The following is a 23,515-nucleotide window of genomic DNA, read 5'->3' as shown; positions in this document are numbered from 1 at the left end:
TATGTGTTGAGATATTTTCCTTCTTCTCTTCCGCATGTAGTATTTATATTGGCCTATATCACAAAGCCAGAAAATTATCTATCCCTCTCTTTGGGCCAGGTTTACTTTGCCTTTTTGCTTCTTTCCCAGAAGCAGTGGGCCTTTGTCTGGCCTCTGTGGGTAGGAAGGTTTTGAGTTCCCTCCTCAAGGAACTTAAAGATTTTTCTTGGTAAGAGAAAATGGTCATGGAAATGAGCAGGGCTTTATGCCTTTCCCTTGACAGCTATAGATCACCCACCTCATTCTCACCTGCACTGCAAGTAAGAGTCTTGTCCCAATTTTCTCATAACATCCAGTGGAAATATGTGACAACAATCTTGCCCATTAGAGCAGTCTCCTCTGCGTGTTAGACACCAGCTGTTCCAAAGAGACACATCAGCTCAGGTGATTGTAATGAATAAAGGATTGTGATATGCTTGTAGGAAAGAGGGTGCCACTTGCCGCTGACCAGCAGGACAAACGACATGTACTCTTCAGAAGTTCATGAAGCAGTTTTCTCTTTATTCAGATAACACCCTCAATATATAAGCAGTCTCATGCATATGCAATTGTAACCAGATATGTCCATCCAATCCTATTAAAGGTCAAGTGATCACGAGCTCAAGCACACATGTAAGATATATCTGTCCATGCGCTAGGCGGCTGAACTAATTATCATACAGCCAATGGTAAACGCTTCCTGTTTTTCTCAAGGCACATTCAGCATGCAAGCTCTCTGCCAGTCACCATCTTTGGATGCATGTGGTGTAACCCTGGGCCCCGGGTCTCGCCCTCCACATTTCCCCCTTTCTGTTTATAAAAGAGACCGCGCCTGTCTTAGGTTGTACACGGCAGAGCAACATCCTTACCCGTCATTGGACAATGAGGCTCTAGCCCTCATTTCCTGTCTTAGGTTGGTATGAGCTCCCCATGAATCTTACCTGTCTTTGACTACCGGTCCAGCATATTTAACCAGACTTGGGGGCATGAGCCAGCATCAATTGCGACGAGAGCTTGGCGAATAATGGCTGTTTCTCTGCGCCGATGTGTATGCATTTTGTATAAACACTATATGCACAGAACAGATACAACACACAATAAACCTCCCATGGACAAAAACCCAAACCATTCTTTTCCCCATTGAACAGAAGACTGGAGAAATGTGGCCAAGTGTAAAAATAGGAGGATATAGAATAGAAGAGTTGGTAAGGGGTACAGGATAGGGCCACATCTTTACTATCCTCATAGTTCACGCTAGTCTCCTCCATTAACTTGGTGAAAAATCACCAACACCATCAGCGGGAGAAGCCTCCTCATCTTCTTCCTGTTTTTGGGTCTCTGTCGAGGCCTTGATCAATCTCTCCGGCACCCAAATTGGTGATTGTGCATCGTGTGGGAAAACACGAACAGATCATAGGTCTATCTTTTAAATCCAATGTTAACATGACCATATTTTGGCCAGTAGAACCTAATCCTTTATTTTCCCTAATAATATTCTTTGATGGATATTGATCATGGCAGCTGGGCAAGACCAACAATTGTGCTATGTGATCACCCTGAGCTATTATTGCTACACCTCTTGGTGAAGAAGCAAGAATTTTTATTTCTCCTGTAAAATCAGGGTCTATAACTCCAGGGACAATATTTAATCCTTTTAAAGCAGAAGAACTCCTCCCCAGAACTAGTCCCACTGTTCCTTTAGGTAATGGGCCGACAACCAAAGTTGGTATTGGTTGTACTTCCATCTCTGGAGTTAATACTGCTCTGGCGGAGGCACAGAGGTCTGAACATCTACTTTCTCTTTCAGAAGCTCGACTTGATTGTTCTTCTTTTACAGTTTCTAATATCTTTTCCCCTTCTCTTAACTGTTCTTGAAATTTTGGTTTTTTGGAAGTCAGACAGAAATGAACTAATGTCCATATGGCCACAACAACAACAAACAGAAACCAAACAAGAAAAGGTAACACAAATAACACCTTATACATATTAATTTACTACAGGACGTTGCTGTCTCTTGGGACAGCCTTTCATTACATTCCCTCACTAGGGGAATCTTCCGTTAAAACCTTAAGGCCACCGTTTCCTCAAATAGGGAAACCTCGTTAATTATGCTAGTGAAACTGTCTTTTACTTACCTGAGCACTCACCGCTCCCTGAACGGGCCACCGCTTGCCACTTGCCGCCGACCAGCAGGACAAAGGACACGTGCTCTTCAGAAGTTCATGAAGCAGCTTCCGCTTTATTCAGATAACACCCTCAATATATAAGCAGTCTCATGCATAAGCAATTGTAACCAGATATGTTCATCCAATATTAAAGGTCAAGCAATCATGAGCTCAAGCACACATGTAAGATATATCTGTCCAGACGCTAGGCAGCTGAACTAATTATCACAGCCAATGGTAAACGCTTCCTGTTTTTCTCAAGGCACATTCGGCTCGCCGTTTGGCTCTCTGCCAGTCGCCATCTTTGGATGCATGTGGTGTAACCCTGGGCCCCAGGTCTCGCCCGCCACAGAGGGCTCCTTAGGAAGCAAATCTATTTTATAGAACTGCTTCTATTTTTATGTATGTTACTAAGATTATAAAACCAAATCTAACATAGTTTTCCACTCTCTTCAAACTGGAACATTTTAAGATTTAGAATAGAGGTAATGGAGAGCATAGGTTTGATTGCTCCTCCTAACAGTTCTGAAATTTTCTTTGATAGCAGCCTATTCCTTTAGCTCTTCATGGTTACCTTAGTTATTATCAGAAGGGGATATATTTACCTACTAGTTTCCACATAAAGGATGGGAGACTGTAGTCTGATTTCCAGGGTTCCTTATTTACTGAAATTGCCTCTCACCTTGATCTCCATTCAGAGTCCTCAGCTGCTCTAGACAAAAGTATTTTGGTGTTTGGCAAAGGGAGACTGTATGATCATGTCTCTTTTCTCAGTGCATTTATTTTCCTCTTGGTAGAATCGCATTGCCAAGCGCAGCAGAAAGCTGGTGGACTATGACAGTGCCCGCCACCACCTGGAAGCACTACAGAGCTCCAAAAGGAAGGATGAGAGCCGGATTTCTAAGGTAGGGATGAACTCCTTGGTTGACATCACTCTCCATATCTTAGGACCTGTATCAGCTTTGCGTTAAACTAAAACGTGATGCTATGGACTTCTTTTTGTTATTTTTTAAATTAAAATTATTTTTATGTTATTATAGAGTTCATAAGGGTAAGACTGACTCACACATTTTGATCCCCAAAACTTTGTCCCCTTGCAAGTATTGCAAGATCAAAGAAAGTGTGTCTGCATTTCTTTATATGTTGTGATCTGTGATCCATGTTGAAATGTAGATGCAGATGGGAAACCAAGCTTAAAATACTCAGACATAGCTCGTGATTGTCTGAGAGTGCAGACATATGCTAAATTTCCATGACATTAATTTTCTTCTAGAAATCCATTTCAGTAGCTTTTATCATGTATGTCAGCAATTACAGATGGCAGCTACTGATGTCATCTACACACCACTGCCTTTGATTCCAGTCTTGCCTTCTTTCGTAAGCCTACAGACATCTTCCTGAATGGTCTTTCTACATATTTAGATATGTTTCTCTACTGCTTATATCTTTAAACATTACCATTCCCTGTTGGAAAAATTATAAATTCCTTAGCACGGCATGCAGAACCTTCACAGTTTGGTCATACTCACCTGCCTGTCCTTATTGACTCTCTCAAGTCTTGCCCCATCCTCCCCTTCTTCCACATTCACACCCTAAGCAGAGCATGTGCAACTTACATGTCAGTTCCTGGGCAACCATAATTTCAGTCGACTTCATAAGAGGTTTCATAGGAACAGGTGCCCTATACAACACTTCACCTGCCTCACCACAGCTATTAAGGTGCAGAAAGGTAAAGGAATCTGACAGTTCACATGGTCAGCAAGCTAGAATTCTGTCCCAAGGACCACCACCTTTATGTATTGTGATGTGTACCTGACCCGCTTCTTTAGCAAACAGATTCTGTTTCTTCAATATTCAGTTAAGATACCACCTTCTTTCTGTGGAATCTTTTCTTTCCTGTACCACCTTTCCTATAGAATGTCCCATAATAGATTATAAGTCCCTCTTCGATATACACCTATACTGGGCTTCCCCCTGGGCTGGGGCTGTCTTGGGGGAACATCCATGCCCACTATTCAAAGCAGAGCTGTCTACGTGACATGCATTAAGAAGCTTCTGTGGGGGAAAAAATAAAACCTACAAAAACTGCAAATAAACTGCGGGAGTAGCCATTGTAATCAATCCAGTTTCCCATTTAATGAGTCTTAATATTCCATGTCTCATTAAAAAACAAATCATGTGGAATTTAGCCAAATTTCTCCTTTCCAAAATCTTTTCAGGATGCCATAGTTGTTCCTAGTTCCTAAATGATGCTGTTCTGTATAGAAATGGCTCGTTTTTAAAAAATGTAAACCATGTTATGTATAATTTCTAGGCAGAAGAGGAATTTCAGAAAGCACAGAAAGTGTTTGAGGAGTTTAATGTTGACTTACAAGAAGAGTTACCATCATTATGGTCAAGGTAAAAATGTTTCTGTACATGTTACACCTACCCCTCTTAGAAATTCAAGAACAGTAAATATCCCCTATTGTCTGTGCTGCTTCAGTGCCGTCCAGTAGAAGTGTTCTGTATCTGCATGGCCCAGTATGGACATGTGGCTATTGAGCCCTTGGAGTTATGGCTAGTGTGAATGAAAAATTGAATTTCAACTCTAATTTATTTTATTTTAATTTGCTTAAAAATTTGACTAACCAGATGTGTTTAGCTGCTGCTATACTGGATGACACAGTTTTAGACCTTAATGTATTTCTCAAATTAAGATCCACATCCCAATTAGAGGCATTAGGAGAGCTTAGAATTTACAGTAATACCCTTTCAGCTCTTCAGGGAACTTCGTTTTTCTAAAAGTATGTCTAATGTTCTGGCTTGATGTTAAGCCCTATACTTTCTGCCCTGACCTGTTAACCTGAACACCATTCCTGTTTCAGGCACTAAATATTCCTCTTATTTACAGGTGCTCTTTATTTATCATGGTAGTAAACTTTTTCCACAGTTTGTTTTATTTTTCCTCCTCATTAGTAGAGCCAATGATTTGTTGGGTGAAGTGAGGTCTCATGTTCCTCAGTTTCCATCAGCACCCCCATGATACGATCCCTAATAAACAGAATTGGGCTTGCCATGACATGTTGCTTTGAGTCAAATCCTCTAGCTTCCAACCAGATGGTTGCCTTTAAGACATTCTGCATTAGTCAATTTTTGCATCACTGTGACCAAACTATCTAACAAGAACAACTTAGAGGATGAAAAGTTTATTTTGGCATATCATTCCAGAAGTTCAGTCCATTCTCAGCCAAGTCCATTGCTCTGGGCCCAAGTGAGGCAGAACATCTTGGCAGAAAAGTGGGACAGAAGTGCATTGCTCCATTAATGGCAGCTAGGAAGCAGAGAGAGGGTTTTGGGGAAGGGCCACAGGGAAGATGAACCCTTCCAGGGAATATCCCTAGTGATTCCCCTCCTCCAGCCACACCCCACCTTCCTACAGTTACCACCCAGTCCGTTCATTCAAACTACAGTGGATTGATTAGGTTATAGCTCTCACAATTCAATTATTTAACCTCCAAACATTTTTGCATTAACACAGGAACTTTTATGGTATAACTCTTCTCCAAACCATAACACCATCCTATATACAAATTCTAGAGCTTTCTACCTATCCTCCAAAACCATAGCTATTTTGAGAGTCATGGTCAAAGTTTGTCCATTTCCAGGTTCTTCCCTAGTGCTCTCAAATTTTGGCTGATAAAAGACAGTATTGGCTTTTGAACTACTGAATAACCAAACCAAATTTTAGCTAGTTTACTGTAAAGCTAGCTTGTAGGAAATGTCTACCTCAATGTCCAGCCATTACCCAAAGTGAAGCATATGAAATTATCTCATTGCTCATCTGAATTTACTCATTCTTTCAACATCATTTCTCTTTTTGGTACTGTCATTCCTGGGCTTCCCAGCCTCACATCTTTGGAATTGTTAACTTTGGGAAACTAAATGGCAACCAAAGGAAATAATCTCTCATTTTTCATTATTCTGATGTTCTTTTACCAACCATATTGCTTAACTGTAAAATTGAAGTTAATACCTAAGTCTTCTGGGCCTCCCATGGTGAAATGCCCAGTACTGGACACACAGTAATGAACGTGTATTAAGTGATGAATGCTTGACATCCTGCATCAAGCTGTTCATAACCCTTCAGAAAGTTGAGTGGAATGTTCAGTATGTATCTGCTAGGTCCATTTGAGTCACAGTGTTGTTCAAGCCCTGCATTTCTTTATTTATCCTCTGTCTCATTGTTCTATTCATTATTAAAACGGAAACATTAAGCTCTCCAACTACTGTTGGATCTATTTCTCGCTTCATTTCTGTCTACTTTTACTTCATGTATTTTGGGGCTGTGTTCTTGACTGTATATATATTTATTATAATTGGTGTGTTTTCTTCATTGTTTTTATCTGTCTACAACGTCCTTTCTTTCTCTCTACTAATACATTTGATCTATTTTGGAGATATTATTATAGCTCTGTGGTATCTGAGGAGACAGAATTTTTTGTTATGGTGTCATGATGGAAGTGAAGTGTGACCATCCTTTTATAGCTCTTTGCTTACTCTTTGCATGGTACATCTTTTCCTAGTCTTTTACTTTCAACCTATTTGCATCTTTGAATCTAAAATATGCCTCTTGTGGACAATATTAAGTTGGTTCATTGTGTGTGTGTGTGTGTGTGTGTGTGTGTGTGTGTGTGTGTTACCCATTTTCCCAACCTCTGTCTTTTGATTGGTGTGCTTAGTCCATTTACCATTAATGTAGATTCTGATAAAGTGGCATTTATGTCTTCCATTTTGATAACTCCTTTCTGTATGTCTTATGTCATTTTTGTTCTTCTAGTCCTCTATTATTGCCTTGCATGAAAAATTATTTCAAAAATTTTTGGTATGTAAAGGAGAAGAGAAATTAACCATGAGTTAGAGAGTCATGTAGGTTCAGTTTCAAAAGAAAAAAATACTAGAGTAGGTTTGTATGTTTTAAAGGAGTTTGTAATTCATAGGGGATGAAAGAGAAAATTACAAAGAAAGAAGGATTCCAAAGGGAAGACTTAAGCTACCATTTTTAAAAAATGAATAAAGCCAGTGATTGGTGGAAAAGATATTCTAGGATGATGAGGAGCATGATTAAAGGCAGGGATTGAAGCATATCTATGGGTTCATGGAACTGTAATTGGTTTAACATAGCATGAAATCAGAGCGAGAGTGTCTAGAAGGGGCTTGTCGTGAGAAAATAGGCGAGAGTCAGAGGCCAGATTCTGTTGCCATTCACTTTGCAAATATTTATTGACTATCTACTATGTGCCAAGTGCTCTTTTAAACACCATAGTTTCTGCTCTGAAAGTTTTTGTTTTGTTGAAGCTTACATTGAAGGATGGGAAAAAGGAGTTACCCATATATAAAACAACATATGTCAGGCAATAAGTTCAATGAAGAAAATAAAACAAGTTAATTTAATAGAGAGTGACATAGTATGTAGTTTGAATGGGTAAAGAAGGCATCTCTCCAAGACATAAGCAATATATGAAGAAATGGAAGCTTTGGAAAAAATGCTAAGTTCCCTTTTGTCTATGCCGAGTTTCAAGAATCATTAGGAAGTTTAAAAGGATATATTTCTCAAGCTAAGTCTAGAGCTCACAAAGGAATTGGGAGTTCAGATAGTAACGATGCTGTGAAAGTTGATCAGATAGATGGTAAGATCATATGGCAAGGTGGAAAGGTGAGGGCCATAGACAGAAACTTTGAGAGTACCAATATGTAAGGGATGTGCACAAGAGGAGAATTCAAAAAAAACCTAAGAGATAATCAGAGAAGTATCAGGAGTCCTGAAGAGTGGTATCATAAAAAGCTAAGAAAGGAGAGAATATTTAAAATGAGCTAGTGCTGAGAATATCATATGCAGAGAGATTAAGCAGATGTATTGCCTCTGGTGAACTTCTAGAGATGTTTCAGTAGATAGTGGGCTCAGGAGCTAATTATAGGCATTGGAGGCTTTGGGAAGTGAGGAAGCAGTGATAATGTATCTTACCTATGATGGATGAGAATTAGTGATGGCAGTTGTAGAGAGGTTGATGGGATGAAGAAATCCTATGAACAATAGCTTTTGTCATTTTGAGAAGATGGTAGTGGAAGTGGCAGAGGTGGGTTGGCACTGAATATATATGAGACACATGAGGTATAAGGATAAGAAGTGAGAGTGTTGATAGAACTGTCCTGAGACCACTGAGGACTCTGCCACAGGGCAAAGCTTGATAAAACAGGAGCAGGGGCTGGAACTGGAGGAAAATGGGCATTGGTTTCATAAATGCTAACAGAAAGGTCAGCAGGTGGATGGAAATGAAGGCATGAGGGGTCTCATGGCCTAGGAAATTAGGTTAGTGAGTGTGTCACTGGATTGCCATATTTCAGAGGTGGAGTATTTGTGAATGGTGGTAAGAGCTAGGATGTGCCATGGTCATGGCAGGATGAGTATTTGGGGTGTTGAGGTCATGAGCTGGGGCACTGTGTTTGGGGTGAGTAGTCACATGGATAGTGAGGTCTGCTGTGTTAGTGTTAGGATTGGGTGAAGGAGAGAGCAGGAATCCGGGACAAACACCCTTGTGCTCAGTGGGTGGAGTGGAAGGGTGGGTGAGCTGGGAGGATGCCAGTGAGCTGTGAAGAGGTCTAATACACATATCATACATTTCAGCAGCAGGAGCGTAATGACCTCAGAGTTTGAGGAGAGTTAGAAGAAAAACTCCTCTTCCTTACACCCCATCTCCATGGTAAAAGGGAGAGCAGAGGATATTATCTCCACTGGAGGAGGTCCCAGGGAAGCAGTGACATCCTGTCTGGGAAGGGATGGTTTCCTTTGGGGCATTGTAGAAGGGAGAATGTTCAATTCTTCCCACTGTTTCTAAGAAAAAGGAAATGTCTAAATAAAGATATTAAGTAAATTTTGACAGCTAATCAGAAGGGGCCTGGTAATGCCACAAAGAAGTCCTTTGGGGACTTGGTAGTGTCTCACAGCTCTTTGTTGATGAAAAACCTATGTGTTCCAAGTAGATAATATTGAAATCCAGATTCTGGTACTCTTTGTGTATGTATATTTCACTTCTGGTGATGCTAGTCTTTTATAGGCCAGAGGTTCATCAGAGTATGCCTTTTCAGTGAAACTAGTGCCAAGTTTATTATTCCTTGACTTTTTCATTCATTCATTCATTCATCCATCCCTCCATCTGTGGAATATTCACTGCTATGTATAAGGTGCTATATTAGGTGCTGAGGCTATAGTAGTGACCTGATCAAAGACAATCCACGTTTTATAAGAGTTTCGGATTCTATAAATTGGAAAAAATCACTATATGATAAGTTACTTCACAAATATTGAACACTTGTCTCTAAATAAATGCATACTAATTAATTTATAAATTCTACAAAGAAATGTATTACAAAAACATATTGTTTTTAGTTATTCTAAATAAAGTATTTCTGCTACCAACTATTTCTCTAAACCATAATTGATATAACAATATAAGTTATGCTGTATATTAAGAAACAAAATTTAAGCATAGAGGAATGGGGGTTATATTTTGCTTAATGTATACACATTTCATTGCTTAATAGAAAGGTCCTTGCAAATCAATAATTAAATAAGCTAGAAATATGAATAGGGGATTCACAAAAAGAAATACAAATGGGCAATAGATAAAAGAAAAAAATGTTATCTTTAATTACAGTAATATAAATGCAAAAGTTGATGAGATGCTAACTTTTAGGTAACAAATTTACAAAGATGGCATACCATTGTGTACCTTACATATAAAGTGCTATAAGGTAAAAACAAATTTACAAAGGTGGCATACCATTGTGTACCTTACATATAAGTCGAAGGTTATGTAAATGGCCCAGCCTGCTAGGAACAGATTGACAGATCAAAATTCTGTTGCTCATCCCTTTCACCAGCATGTACGTGCAAGAAATCTATTTCAAGAAAATTATAAAGCTGTGCACAAAGTTTTAATCATAGATATTCATCAGGGCTTTAACACAGTGTGAAACTTTAAAAAATTTATAGTGTCTAATCAACTTCAATATCATGCCCTCTCCCATCTGTACTTACCTTTTACTTAAATCTTACCCATCCTTTTGGGTAGCCTGTTTAACTGCTCTAATAGATGTTTGCAGCTGGCACAGGGCCTGTTACTCCCTCTTCTTTTGGTTCCTTTAAATGTTTGCCATATCCACCCATTTTTGACATACAGTTATACATGGATTTTTGTAGTAACTTAACCCTCCCGTGTGATTTTGTAATTTGCGTCTTTCTCTTTCAATATAATTCCATTTTGTGAATGAAATATATGTTCATTAATAAGCCCCTCTGGGTGCTTCTCCAACTACTTTGTAAGTTCATGAAACTTCCTGAGCCTCCCATTGTGTATACTCCCAGAACTTTGATAGGCCTTTTGATGAGGGACTAAAGGGGGAAAGGTGTTAAGAATACTGTCTTGGTTGATTGGAGCTCTAGGCTGGGTCAATGGATTGCCACTCAAAGTGCCTCAGGAAGATTTCTTTGCCAGAGTACAATGAGCAGGGCTTACCTTTGCTCAGTGTCCTCAGGGAACCTATGGCCTCTCTGCTTTCCCATCAAACTGACATGTTGGATAGCTTCCTCTAATCCAGGTACTATCTTTCTCCTTCCCCATATCTGAAACATGTCTAGGCACTGCCCATTGCCTGTAAATAAATATGCTTTGTAGGCCGGCAAGGGCCTCTACCCTTGGGAACCTTCTGCTTACCAGACTCTCATTCCCCACCTCTGGTCTGACACGTTTTAGTACTTGACTACTCTCTAAACACACTGTGCCAGAACTTTCCTTATTAATATATGCCTATATGCATTTGTATATGTACGTGTATAAATATATATAGTTTTGCTTGGTATCTGTGGGGAACTAGTTCCAGGACCCCCTGTAGGTAGGAAAATCCACATATGTTCAAGTCTCTTATATAACATGGCATTGTTTGTATATAACCTACATGTATTCTCCCATATATGTTAAGTCATCTCTAGATTACTTGTGATTTCTAATACAATTAAAATACTGTATATATGTATATATATATCACTACATACATATACATATGCACATACATACATATATATGCTATATTTTTAGGGAATAATAACAAAGAAAAGTCTATATATATTCAGTACAGGTGCTACTTTTTTGTAATATTTTTAATCTGTGGTTGAATCAGAGGATGCAGAATCCATGGATATGGAGAACCAACTGTATATCCTCACATATGTATGAATAAGTCTGTGATTTGAAATCAATTAAAATATAAACATGAAATCAGGGTCACACAATGATTGTGGGTTTAAAAAAGTGGACTATGGTAGGAATTTAAGGTGCCACAAACGAAGTAATTCTTTTGGTGGGATAGATTTACCACCCAACTATTATTTAGTTTCTGAATCTCTAAATTGAATTTCGAGCTTTTGTTTAAAATTCTAAACCATGTCATTTAAACACAGGGTTTGGTGGCAGAGAAATAAAAATTCTTGCTACACAGCATTTCTTGTCAAGATTCCATGATTTTTTCTATTGCATTTCCTCCTTGTGGGTTCACATACAGTTTCTCCACATACTAATGACATGACTTTGACCAGTTATTCCTCCTGTGTCTTAGTTTTCCTGGTCAAATGGGGATCATCGCCTTAGGAGATAGTTAGGAAAATAAAAGGAGGCAGCATATAAAATTACCTAGGTAGCTACTGTTTCTCTTGGTTCTGATAAGGAGGGAGTCTTCATCCTCTTCTGCTTATGGACATCCTACTCACTGCAAGATGTAGCCCACAAGAGTTCTCATTTTTTTTTTCTGTCCTTTTATCTCATTGTCTATAGAATATGGGCACCTTCTGTATATAGGCACATTTTATTACCCAATTTTATTATAAACTCTTTGGATGTATGTTGTTCCACTATTAGATCTACCTGTGTTTTTGGTTCTGAAGTCCTTACTTGATCCTTGATTGAGATTTAGAATCTAATTATGTAGAATGTTGGGGTAAGTTTTAAGAATGTCATTGAAACAAATGTACATTAACTGAAGTAGTAATTTTGTCAGATGTATTCAGCAGGATTGAGTTACTATAGAATCCCCAAGATTCTTCATTTAGAGACAGAGGGGTGTCCTGGAGGCTCTGGACTGAATCTACATCTGGCTGATGCACTTACTGTTAGGGTCCAAAAAATGAGAACTGAGGGGACTTTGCTCATGTCTCAGACTATTCTCCAATGACTTCCTTTCACAAACACATTTGAAATATTGCTCATGTGCAACTTGTGTTTTTATTTGCTCAATTGCTCAATGATAGGACACTCTTACTTTTGCTGAGCAATTAGGATTAATTTATGGGTTTTGTTATTTCCTCTATTACACAGAGTTGGGAGTACAAATATATAATACTGATACTAGACCATTTCTGTTTTTTAATTTGTTGTTTTTAGATATATATGACAGTAGAGTATATTTTGACATCATACATACATGAAGTACAACCCATTCCAAGACCATTTATGTTTTATAAAAATGAAAATAACCTCAATCTTAAAACTTTTCAAGATATATATCTAAAATCCAAACAAATTCTCAGGATGGTGATCCAAAGGTGTTGTCTCTGAAGCAGAGCGTCAGCATCTCCTAGACACTTGTTGGAAATGCACATTCTCAGTCTCCACCCCAAACCTGCTGAATCAGAAGCAAGTGCTCCAAGTGCTTCTGATGCACACTGAAGTTTGAGAGTCACTGTCCTAGAATTGGAAATGAATTTTAGAAAAGGCCAGGCTGGATACCAAAATATGTTTTCCTATTTATTAACAGATGAGGTAAAGTTGGGTAGACTTTAAATATTTTATTTTATCCAGTGTTATTCAAAATAAGAAAACCTAGTTTTCATATGTTTCATTGCCTTTATAAATCTGATTTCACTAACTATTCTCTCCCTCTCTTATCTCTCTCTGTATTTCCACATGGTAGACGAGTTGGATTTTATGTTAATACTTTTAAAAACGTCTCCAGCCTTGAGGCCAAGTTTCATAAGGAAATTGCAGTGGTAAGTAATGATGATTATTTTTATAAATGGAATATAAAATAAAGGAAGGGTTACTTTGGAAGCAAATGAAATGGCATAGTATTATCTCAAGAATTCACACCCTTTTGCATATTTCTTGTGGTGTAGCGTGTTACTCCTCTGTAATATTTGTAGTTTTTTGTAGTGACCACATGATTCTTTATATCTTTTGAAGGATTTGTTATAGCCTTACAGTCCCATTTTCCTTTTCAGTTAGCTTATAAAAATGGAATGTAAAGTGGTACTAAAAATGGAATGTAAAGATGATGAAAAATGGGTTTCAAAATATTCAGACAGCAGCTCCGTTCTTGATCGAGTTTTCTTAGTTCAATTGGGTAGTTATATGACTATTTCTAATAAAATAAGTTTAATAAGCTTTTGTTTTGGGCTATGTAAAATAGTGAAAAATATGTTTTGATATTTTAAGACTATTTATGTTGAGTTCATTTGAGTTATGATGTGGATTTTAAAGATAGCCCATAAATTGGGGCTATCAGCAGAACTTCAGTGATCCTAAGACCACCCTAACTCTCATAAGATTCTTAGTTTCTCAATAAACAATTTTTTTCCCTTGGGGAAAATAGCCTGGGTTGGCACCAGGATGACATGCAGCTAATAGACAAGTGGCCTCTGTCCCCTTAGCTCTGCCACAAACTGTATGAAGTGATGACAAAACTGGGCGACCAGCATGCTGACAAGGCCTTCACCATCCAAGGAGCTCCCAGGTAGGCCATCACTCATCACAGCTGAGTTCACCTCTGCACCTTCAACATGTGACGTGTTGAAATTTCTGCAGTCTGTGAACCAGCCTACCCTATTTTATTCATGTTATAGAAGACTGAAAGGAGCCTTTCTATCCAAAGGTTAATACCCACCTCAATTCTGTGCTTTTACATTTACTTCAGGCCTTTGGATGCCCCTTGAGGGTTCTTGTTGTCACGGAAGAAATTACTTGCTGCTTCTCTTTGCTTAATATGGGCCCTGAGAGCATGAGAGCAGTAGTGTGAGATTGTAATAAATAAATAATCTACTTGCCCACTCATTACTTTCTCTGTAAGAGAAAGGAATTCTCCAAACTCCTGACACCTAGCACTGATTCTTATCATTGTTGCTGACATCTATGATGAATGCATTTTGGGAAAGGAAACAAGTTGGCGAGGCCTCAGCTTATCTTACTCTGTTGCAACTGATCTGGCATACACTGTTCTGTTATTGTTTCATTGCACATAGCTATTGTTTGTCTGCCAGGTTTGGCTTCACAACAGCTTTCTCCTGTGATTTCAGAGTCCCTTTCCCCCCAGTCTTCTCAGGCACTGGCCACTCAAGAGAATGCAGGTTAGCAAGCCTTGGACTAGAAGTCAGAAGATTCCACTCTCAGTTTTATGATTCTGTGTTATCTTGCTTTGCTTTCCTTGTGTAAATCCAATAAATTCTCAGGTTGAAGATTTCATTTCTTTTAAAATCAGTAGACAGAATACGATACTGTTGAATGCAAAAGTGTCTAAAGTAAAATGCAGTCCTGATAATTTATATTCTTTGATATCCATCAGTGAAAACACTCATATGCATGCATTTTTGGAAATACACATAGTCATACACCAACATCTACATATGCAGGTTTCCGGATTCCTCTGGAGATGACTAGTTTTCTCATTCCCTGCTCTTGATTTCACCATAATTGTGATCCCTGCTATAGTTGCTACCCCGAGTGGGTGGTAAGTGTATCTTCTCTAAAGGAAAGAACATTACCTAAAAGGACACAAGAAAAGGGCAGAGGTAATGTTTCAATATGGTTACTTCAATACTGGGTTAGAAACAAAGGAAGAATTATAATAGGAATATCAAAATGACTTTTGGATATTTAAAAAATGAAGTATATTAAAAATAATTAAGGCTTGCCTCCTTATATGAGAATGACAGGGATAAATGCATCAAAAATTTCAGTGTTGCTGAATCAGATAAAGTGAGGAGAAAGTGGGGTCATGGCCACTTAACGAATGTTCCTTTCATTTTTTTCCAACATTCCTCTACAGAATGAGGTGGTGAGTGAACTCGGTGGAATCTCTTTGGAGCCTAGACTGGGGCTATGTTTCCTGTCAGAAGCCATGATTGTTGGCAGGTGGCCCCAATCATGTGGCATGTCTATTCTCTAAAGGACCCAGTTCCCATGGCCCTTAAATATGTAGATCATGTTATTGTGTTTGTGCTTGTTTATTTTAGGGTACAGACTCTGTTCCTTCTCCTAGCTGTAGACTTTAGAAATTCTTAGCATAAGATGTGTCCCAAGTGTCATCTTCGTCATTGCATTTAGCTGTACCCAAGCATCTGGCCCGGTTCTAGGAACATGGTGGGTTCTCAGTAAACATCACTGAATCTTGTCTGTCACATGATCTGTTTGCACCTTTCAGGGTTTCTGAGTTGAGTCATTGTTTTATGAGGTGTAGAGAGAAATAATTAGTGAATTTATTTCCAAATGTTATCAGCAAGCACACTCTTACAAAAGATTTATTAATACTCTCCTAAGGTCCCAGCAAATAAGAAACTTATAATTTTATGAGTAGGTTTTTTTTCTATAGATTGTGATATGCCAAGATCCTCTTGTAGATCTAAAGTGAAACTGGTTAAATTAACTCAGCTGATGTTTGAAAGAATCATTAGTTTGTTTGGTATAGTGAAAAGAACAAGAGGTTTGCATTACCAAGACCTAAGTTCAGTTTCACTATATTGCTGAGTGCTTTTAGTTTATTCATTTTCAACTTTTCTGTGCCCCACTTTCCATATCTGTAAATTGGAGACAATAGTGCATAGCTGTTGTGAAGATAAGAGATAATATATGAATTGGGTCTTGCTAACAGTGGACAGTAAATGATATCAGTTATCACTATCCTGTACTAATAACCAGAATTACCCTGGAAGTGAGGAGTAGGATAACAGTACCTGTTAAGCTTCAGGATTTCTCTGGCATGGAGAACCCTTGGTCAAAGGAGTCCTGCTTCTCAAAAGGCCCCTTGCTTAATTCCCTGTGTTTATCCAGTGATTCAGGTCCTCTCCGCATTGCAAAAACACCGTCGCCACCTGAGGAGCCTTCACCCCTGCCAAGTCCCACAGCCAGTCCCAATCATACACTAGCGCCTGCATCTCCTGCACCTGCACGGCCCAGGTCACCTTCACAGGTAGGAGATCACACACACTGAGGGGAGAGAAGTCATGTGAGATGACCCCCTTCTGGGGTCATTTTGTGGTGCTAAGAGATGTTTCCAGCTAGGGAAATTGAGGTGTGAGGTTGTAGGCATTGTGATTGCCACTAAGAAATCCATTTCTTTTATTTGACTTTTATATTTCTTCCTATGCTTTGTGTTTGTACCTCTTCCTCAGGCTACCTTGTGCTTTTCTAATATCCTGTCTTGCTCTCAGAAGCCTGCCTTTCACGGGCTAGGGATGTGGTTTAGTGGTAGAGCATTTTCCAGCATGCATGAGGCCTTGAGATTGAGCCCCAGCACTGCAAAAAAGAAAAAAAAAGAGGAATTTTTCTTTCAAAGCTCCATTTAATCTACCTCTCCCGTTAAACCTCCTTTTAGTGTTTTAGATTATACTTGGGGCAAGTATTGCCAAGAAAAGCAGTTATGTATATGTATCACACATTTATATGTTACTCACAGTATATTGTGGATGAGTAGCCACTCAAAAAAATTGTGTGGACCAAATGATTGAAAATAAACTGCAAGGGGTCAGGGGAAAATGACCATCTTTATTTTCCCTACTTTGGGTGAAAATAAAATGCCTGTAGGGAAATCTGAAGCTCCCAGCCCAGGTTAAGAGTTCAAGTTTTCATGAATATGGTTAAAACCAAGGAAAGTCATAAGAGGGTATATGTCACAGATCTCCAGTTCTTATTTCAAAATCCTAGAGTGGAAAGTGAAATGGAAACTGCCTGTAGTTGATCTCACTGATTCCAATAAAAAGCTTGCTTGGTTTTAGTTTTGAAATTCTAACTTATTACTGAAATGAGAAGTCATTTTCAGTTTAGGTCAGAAAAGTGTTGGCTTAGTTTTAACCTCGTGGACCCTGTAGCCCTGCGTAGAGTGTTTGTGTTGAAATCAACAGACTCTGACAGCCTGGGTTTTTCCTACTGGACCATTGCTTGTCAGTGCCCAGAGAGCCATCAAAGCTACCCAGCATTCTTTACCTGAATCAGTTAGGCCTATGTCTATACACAGATCTGAGTTTCACCCAAGATCAGTTTATCCATTGAGCTCTGTTCAGGTGACATTTCTGCCTGTCTTGCCTGTCGTCTTTGTCTGCTTTAATGTTTATATTTAATTTTCCTAGACAAGGAAAGGACCTCCTGTCCCACCTCTGCCTAAAGTCACCCCAACGAAGGAGCTGCAGCAGGAGAACATCATCAACTTCTTCGAGGACAACTTTGTTCCAGAAATCAGCGTGACAACACCTTCACAGGTGAGTGCCTACGACAGAACTGGCATGTCTATGAAAGTACCATGGTGGGGGACTCTCAGAGCTCAGCTCTAGAGCAAGTGTCAGAAGGTGGAACCAGCAATATGATTTTAATTGTCATGCAGTTTTGTTTTAATTACTTTGTGTGTCTAAAGCTTTCTTAAAAGGGAGATGTACAGTATATCAATGCATTTACTTTTTATACTAAGATCATTGTACTTATCATAGAAAATTGGAAAAATATTGAAAAAGCATGAAATGAAGAATTTTCATGATCACTGAAATCATGTCACTATGATGTACCCATTAATGTGCTTTGGACTATTTTAGTCTTTCCCCCACCCAGAGTATATTTCAGTGAGGTTGTAGGCATTGTGATTGCCACTAAGAAATCCATTTCTTTTATTTGACTTTTATATTTCTTCCTATGCTTTGTGTTTGTACCTTTTCCTCAGGCTACCTTGTGCTTTTCTAATATCCTGTCTTGCTCTCAGAAGCCTGCCTTTCATAGGCTAGGGATGTGGCTTAGTGGTAGAGCACTTTCCAGCATGCATGAAATTCAGATTGTATTGTTATATAATCTTGAATGCTACTTATAAATATTTTCATCATGTTTTTATGTCATAATAGTGTCTTTGCAGAAATTTATTTAACCCTAGTATTCTATCATTGGCTAGACCAACCCCTGATGGTTGACCACAAGTGACTTCCAATTTCTCTGTTTCTTCCCCAGCATTTCAGTGAATATCTATATAAATACTAATTTCTGTTTGTGTTTTCTATTATTTCTTTTATAATGATTCCTAGTAGAGAACAGGAAAATAAAATTAGAAGAGTGAATAATTTTTAGTCTTCTTCACGTAAGCTTCTATCATTTCTATGATTCAGCAAATGGGAATATTAGGGTTCATGCTGCTTTGGAAGAGGCCTGGATGCACATGTCCCCAGTATGGCTACCTACAGACCTGTCTCTAATCTACTTACATTTTGTTAGAGGTGCTAACATGATACTACATTTACTAAGTACATCGATAACAACACTATGCTTAATATCCCAGTTATAGTCACATTCCAGGGATAGTAGCAATAACAAGAAGCTCAGAAAGTCAACACTCAGGAGCAGTGCAATAGAAAATCATGATTTATCGTCCCTTTTGAGAACATTTGTCAATGGGTGCAGTGCTCTGAGCTGTTGTTTCCTTCTTGGTTGTTTGTATGGGACGCTGAATTTGATGAGCTAACTAGAGTTTGAAGTGTGGTTTAGCAGCTCCTTTGAGAGGGGAATTGTATGTTGATGGATGCATGGGCAAATTCTGTCTGTAGTTACGCTCTACCTCCAGGGATGGTTGTCCTAGGGCACATGATCTTCCTCAACTCTGGCCATTCGCTCTGACACACCAAGCTTTAGCAGTGTTGATTTCCACATTGCACTGTGCCCTTGTCTTTGCTACTCTTCTTTCTTGCTACAAGATTTTCCCATTGAGAATGCTTTAGGGTAATTGTACCCTTACTCAGGTGCTTTTACTTGGACCCTCCAGGAGCATCCTCTCAATTCCATCACAAGTAGAGTTTCTGGTCCTCTTGAAGCCTGTGTACTCAGGTAAGGACATCTCCATTTAGGAGATGAGACAACTGAAGTGGCAAGAACATGACTCCCAGACGAGTTCTGAAGTGATGATGAGGTTTAGAAGTGTTCTTTCTTTTTAAAATGTTTTTTTATTTGAGGTTTGCCGGCTCCTCGACAAGGACCCTTGATGATGGTGGTGGGGGACGGGAAACAACTCAAAGCACTTTTGAAAATTACAAATGCCCAGAGAGGTTCCAAGTACTTCTGGGAGCATTAACTTTTGCTGGTGTTGTTGCATGAGAGTGACAGAAAAAGTTAAGAGTTGGGGAAGGGAGAGAAAGTGTCTTTCAAAAGTAGCCATTCTCTGGCTACAGCTCTGTTAGGACATAAATCACTGGTAAAACTGCTTCCCTGGGCATTGCTAGTCCTGATGGACTCCAGGACACTTCTCTACCAGCACCTCTCATAACTCACTAGCTGCTGGCCAAATTTGAAAAATCCAAATTCCAGAGCCATTGTTATGGGGGTGCAGTTGAGGGTTCTACATTTGAGGGTTGATACATTTTAGTTAAATATGGGACAGAGATAGAAGGAGACAGAAGGGGCTATCTGTCATTTTTCTAAATCTGAAAAGGAACTTAGCTCCAGCAGCTGGACCACAGACTATGTCATGAAGTGTTTGCATTGACTAAATGACTCTCATCTCATGTCAAGAAGTAAAGAAAGGAGGTGAAGTAGGATTTGCATTTCAGTCTCCTTTCTGGCTTATTTAGTGAGATAATCTAGCCTTATTTAAGAACACACAGACACTGTCTTTTCCTGAAGTGTCTTAACAATTTCCTTAGTTGGCTTGTTCTTCTATAGTTATAAATAGCCATTTTGTGTTGTTTAAGTCAATCCAGTAGACTTCCTGATTCATCAGGTCTGGAGTGGGGTCAGGAACTTACCTTTTTAACAAACTCAATAGGTGCTCATGCTGCTGGTCTTGGGACCCCACTGTGGGAACCACAATGGTTTTAAATAGTCAGGAGTTCTCATGGTACAAATCTGTGGTACAAATTCCTCATTCACAAATTATCACAGTGAATTAACAGATTTATTCCAGCTAAGCCAAGTATACATTTTGATTGTCCATTTGTATCTACATCATTAAAAAATAATGTGACTAAAAATGTTCCTTATTTAGGACTGTTGGGCACATCCATGTACTTATACTATTAGATATGTTGATTACATTGTATATAAAGCTACCTGTTATAAGTGAATGGATTGTATCATCTGGATAGTAATGTGTCTGGCAGTGCACAGATAAATGGCTAAAAGGGAATAAATAGCAGTCAGTGTGTGGAGAAAATGAGTTGCTAACTGCAAGGAAGTACCAAAAACTAGAAAGCTAAAAGGTGTCTGCAAAAGGGTTTCCAGATAACATTCATATTCAATGATCCCTTTAAATTTTAATATTAATTTTTTCTAAGTGAATCACTCTACATTTAGAAGATGAGTTTCTGTCTCCAGTATGCTATTTTTATCATGAACTTAATGGAGAAGAAAACTATTTGTGTTAATCCTGCTGTATGTTCCAAATGTAACAGTTGAAGTGCACCCAGCTTGGGTCTAGCTCACTCCCAAGTGTCAGTGTATCATCTTCACACCACTGAGTGTCATCAACAGTGATTCTCTCAGTGTGTCCTGGGATTGAAAACAGATCCATCAGGCCTACAGAGCCCTCTAATGGCCCAAACCTTAATATCATGGAATTTTCTCTAGGAAAGGTCTTCACTGGCTCATAGGGAGACACTGGATTTTCAGACCAAAAAGCTTTTTCTGGTTCATTGTTTACAAAAATAGACCTGCTGGAGAAAAACTCGTCCTGCTTTATTCTGCCTTCCCAGGAACTTAAATAGAAAGAAATCCTCTATATGTGGTCCCAGCATTATTCTTTTAAAATAGTGCTTTTGAAAAATGTGCTCTTGAGGAACACTCACCTCATTGAATGCTGTGAAAAGGGGGTTCTTGGTCATATAGGACTGGAAGAGGCTGTATCCACATTTGCTTTTTCATAGTGCATATCAACATATATTCAAGGCTCTGAGAAGTTATGCAAAAAAGAAGGCCCATTTAACTTCATTTAAGCCAGAGTTTCTCAAAGAGTCTCCCAGCCACCCACCCCAAATACCTTGCTCCTGAGAAATGGAGTTTGGTGAAATATTTAAAGAAATGAAAATTTAAATGATATCATGTTCCTTCAAAACACATCTATGCATATAAGATTTTTAACAGGAGATCCATAAAAAATAGAGCAGACATATACACACACATGCAAGATTTTCTGTCTCTCTTTTTTTTTCTTCAAAAAATGTTTGAACAACATTTTATTCTAGCTAGATGACTTGACTTTAAATTCAAGGTGCTCACCCCTCCCTCTAAGACCTTTCTAAGGGATTGTGGTCCTGAGTAAGTATTTTTTCCATATAATAATTCTAGTCACTTGAAATGAGCATGTCATCAAAATTCTGGTAGCCAGTCTTGTGGGATTCCATAAGTGAAATGCCATCTAGCCTGGGGGAACAGTCTATTCATCAGTCACCCTCCTGAAAATAGATCTGGCCCTCAAGCCCTGGGGTAACTCTAAGAATATGAGCCCCAGGATGCCTGGGGTATATAATCAACCTTATATATGGAATAGGATTGGAGAATACTCCAAGAGGAGACATGCAGACCCTGTCCAGTGCAGGTTTTAATGCAAGCTTGTATGGTCCTGACCAGACAGGATTGACAGCCACAGCTGATCTCAACTACCAGAGAAGGACTTAGGAAATTTTGAGAAATGTGCTCAAAAGCATGGGACTTCTTAGATGCAGGGGCAGAGGTGGGTCCTTCCCTGTATAGGAGTACCTTTTCCTGTACAGTGGCAGAGAAGAAGAAAAGATGTCTGTTTTAGAGTATTTTTCCATAGCAGAAACCCCAGCATTTTTTCCTAATTTTTTCCCAGTGATAATGTTGCATATCTTCTCTTCGATATTGGTTTTCCCTGTTATAAATCCTGACTGATTAATCTTTGAGCATTCAAGCTTATTCCTCCAAGCCCTGCTCATGGCTCCTGTGGAGATGTCCGTTATGCTGCCAGGCATGACATGAGCATAGCCTTTCAACACAGTGAGAGTTAGGACCAATTTAGTACCATTTACTTTTCCACCATATCTCTGTTTTCCAGTCCAATACTGCATCTTTTATTTTAAGTTTATAAACTCATCCTATTTTTCCTAGCCAATTAAATGTATGTAGGTTTTCAACTTGCAAAATCAGTGTATGAAATGGCCTGCTTTATCTCTGCCATCCTGATGAAGCCAGCTTGCAATCATGTACATACACATCATTCACTTGTTAGGTGTCTGCAACCTCTTTTCTGTGTAGCATACTTTTGGACCACTTACTTCTTCTTTTATTTGCTATTTTTCAAAGTAAACATGTTAACATAATGCTGACAGAAAGAATTATTAAGATAGAATTTGGAAGGGAGAAAAATTGCAACTTAGTTTATTACCCTGGTGGATCATTAATATCATTACTCCATTCCTTGAGCAGAGATAACTTAGCAGTGCAATTTACTTATCATCTAATGTTATGAAAGTATTTTTAAATTATTGTATTATTTAGCCTTATAATATTCCAAGGTTCTCAGACTTCAGAGCTTCTAATATCTATAGTCCTTGAATATACTATATGTAAGATCTACATAATTTAATATTGACGTTGATCTGGGATTTATGTCATTATCCCTATTCAGTAGATGATCTTTCTGCCATACAATGGTATGGGCATTCATGGGAAGCAGAATGCCATAGGCCCTATGTGCCAGCATTTTAAGCACCTGAAGAATCTCAGATGAGGCATCCAGTAAATGATCCAATCCATTTAACTGCTTCTCTCTTTAATGTCCAGGATGCATGTACTACAGAACTTGTTTGGGTTTCAATATTTGTAAATTCTTTGGGTGATTATGCATCAGTGATATTGGTAAATACCACGATATAGTGGTAGGATGGTCTTCATGGAAGTAGCTTAATCCACTGGTCTTAACAGAAACTCATTCTAAATACAGGCCCTGTCCACCTTTCTGATCTCTTTGTTCTCATTACTGTCAACTTTTACACTCTTAGTCACAGTGTATACAAAAGCAATGCACAAAACCCATGATGCACTGCACTGAGAGTG

General features: G+C 38.8%; 1 protein-coding gene across 7 annotated transcripts in view; it reads left to right on the top strand.

The window, feature by feature from the left end:
- AMPH (amphiphysin) overlaps window positions 1-23,515 on the top strand; it is a 221,793-nt gene that overhangs the window by 146,714 nt on the left and 51,564 nt on the right. For all 7 annotated transcript variants that reach the window (XM_079151757.1, XM_079151756.1, XM_079151754.1 and 4 more), the window contains exons 6-11: window positions 2,981-3,088; window positions 4,498-4,583; window positions 13,185-13,260; window positions 13,921-14,003; window positions 16,313-16,451; window positions 17,608-17,736. In XM_079151757.1, coding sequence (XP_079007883.1) covers window positions 2,981-3,088; window positions 4,498-4,583; window positions 13,185-13,260; window positions 13,921-14,003; window positions 16,313-16,451; window positions 17,608-17,736 — 621 coding nt within the window. The remainder of the gene's footprint in view (window positions 1-2,980; window positions 3,089-4,497; window positions 4,584-13,184; window positions 13,261-13,920; window positions 14,004-16,312; window positions 16,452-17,607; window positions 17,737-23,515) is intronic.

This window comes from Sciurus vulgaris (genome assembly GCF_902686455.1).
Source record: "Sciurus vulgaris genome assembly, chromosome: 8".
NCBI classification, from domain to species: domain Eukaryota; kingdom Metazoa; phylum Chordata; class Mammalia; order Rodentia; family Sciuridae; genus Sciurus; species Sciurus vulgaris.
The sequence above is the reverse complement of the archived record's forward strand: the minus strand, read 5'-3'. Positions and strand labels throughout refer to the sequence as shown.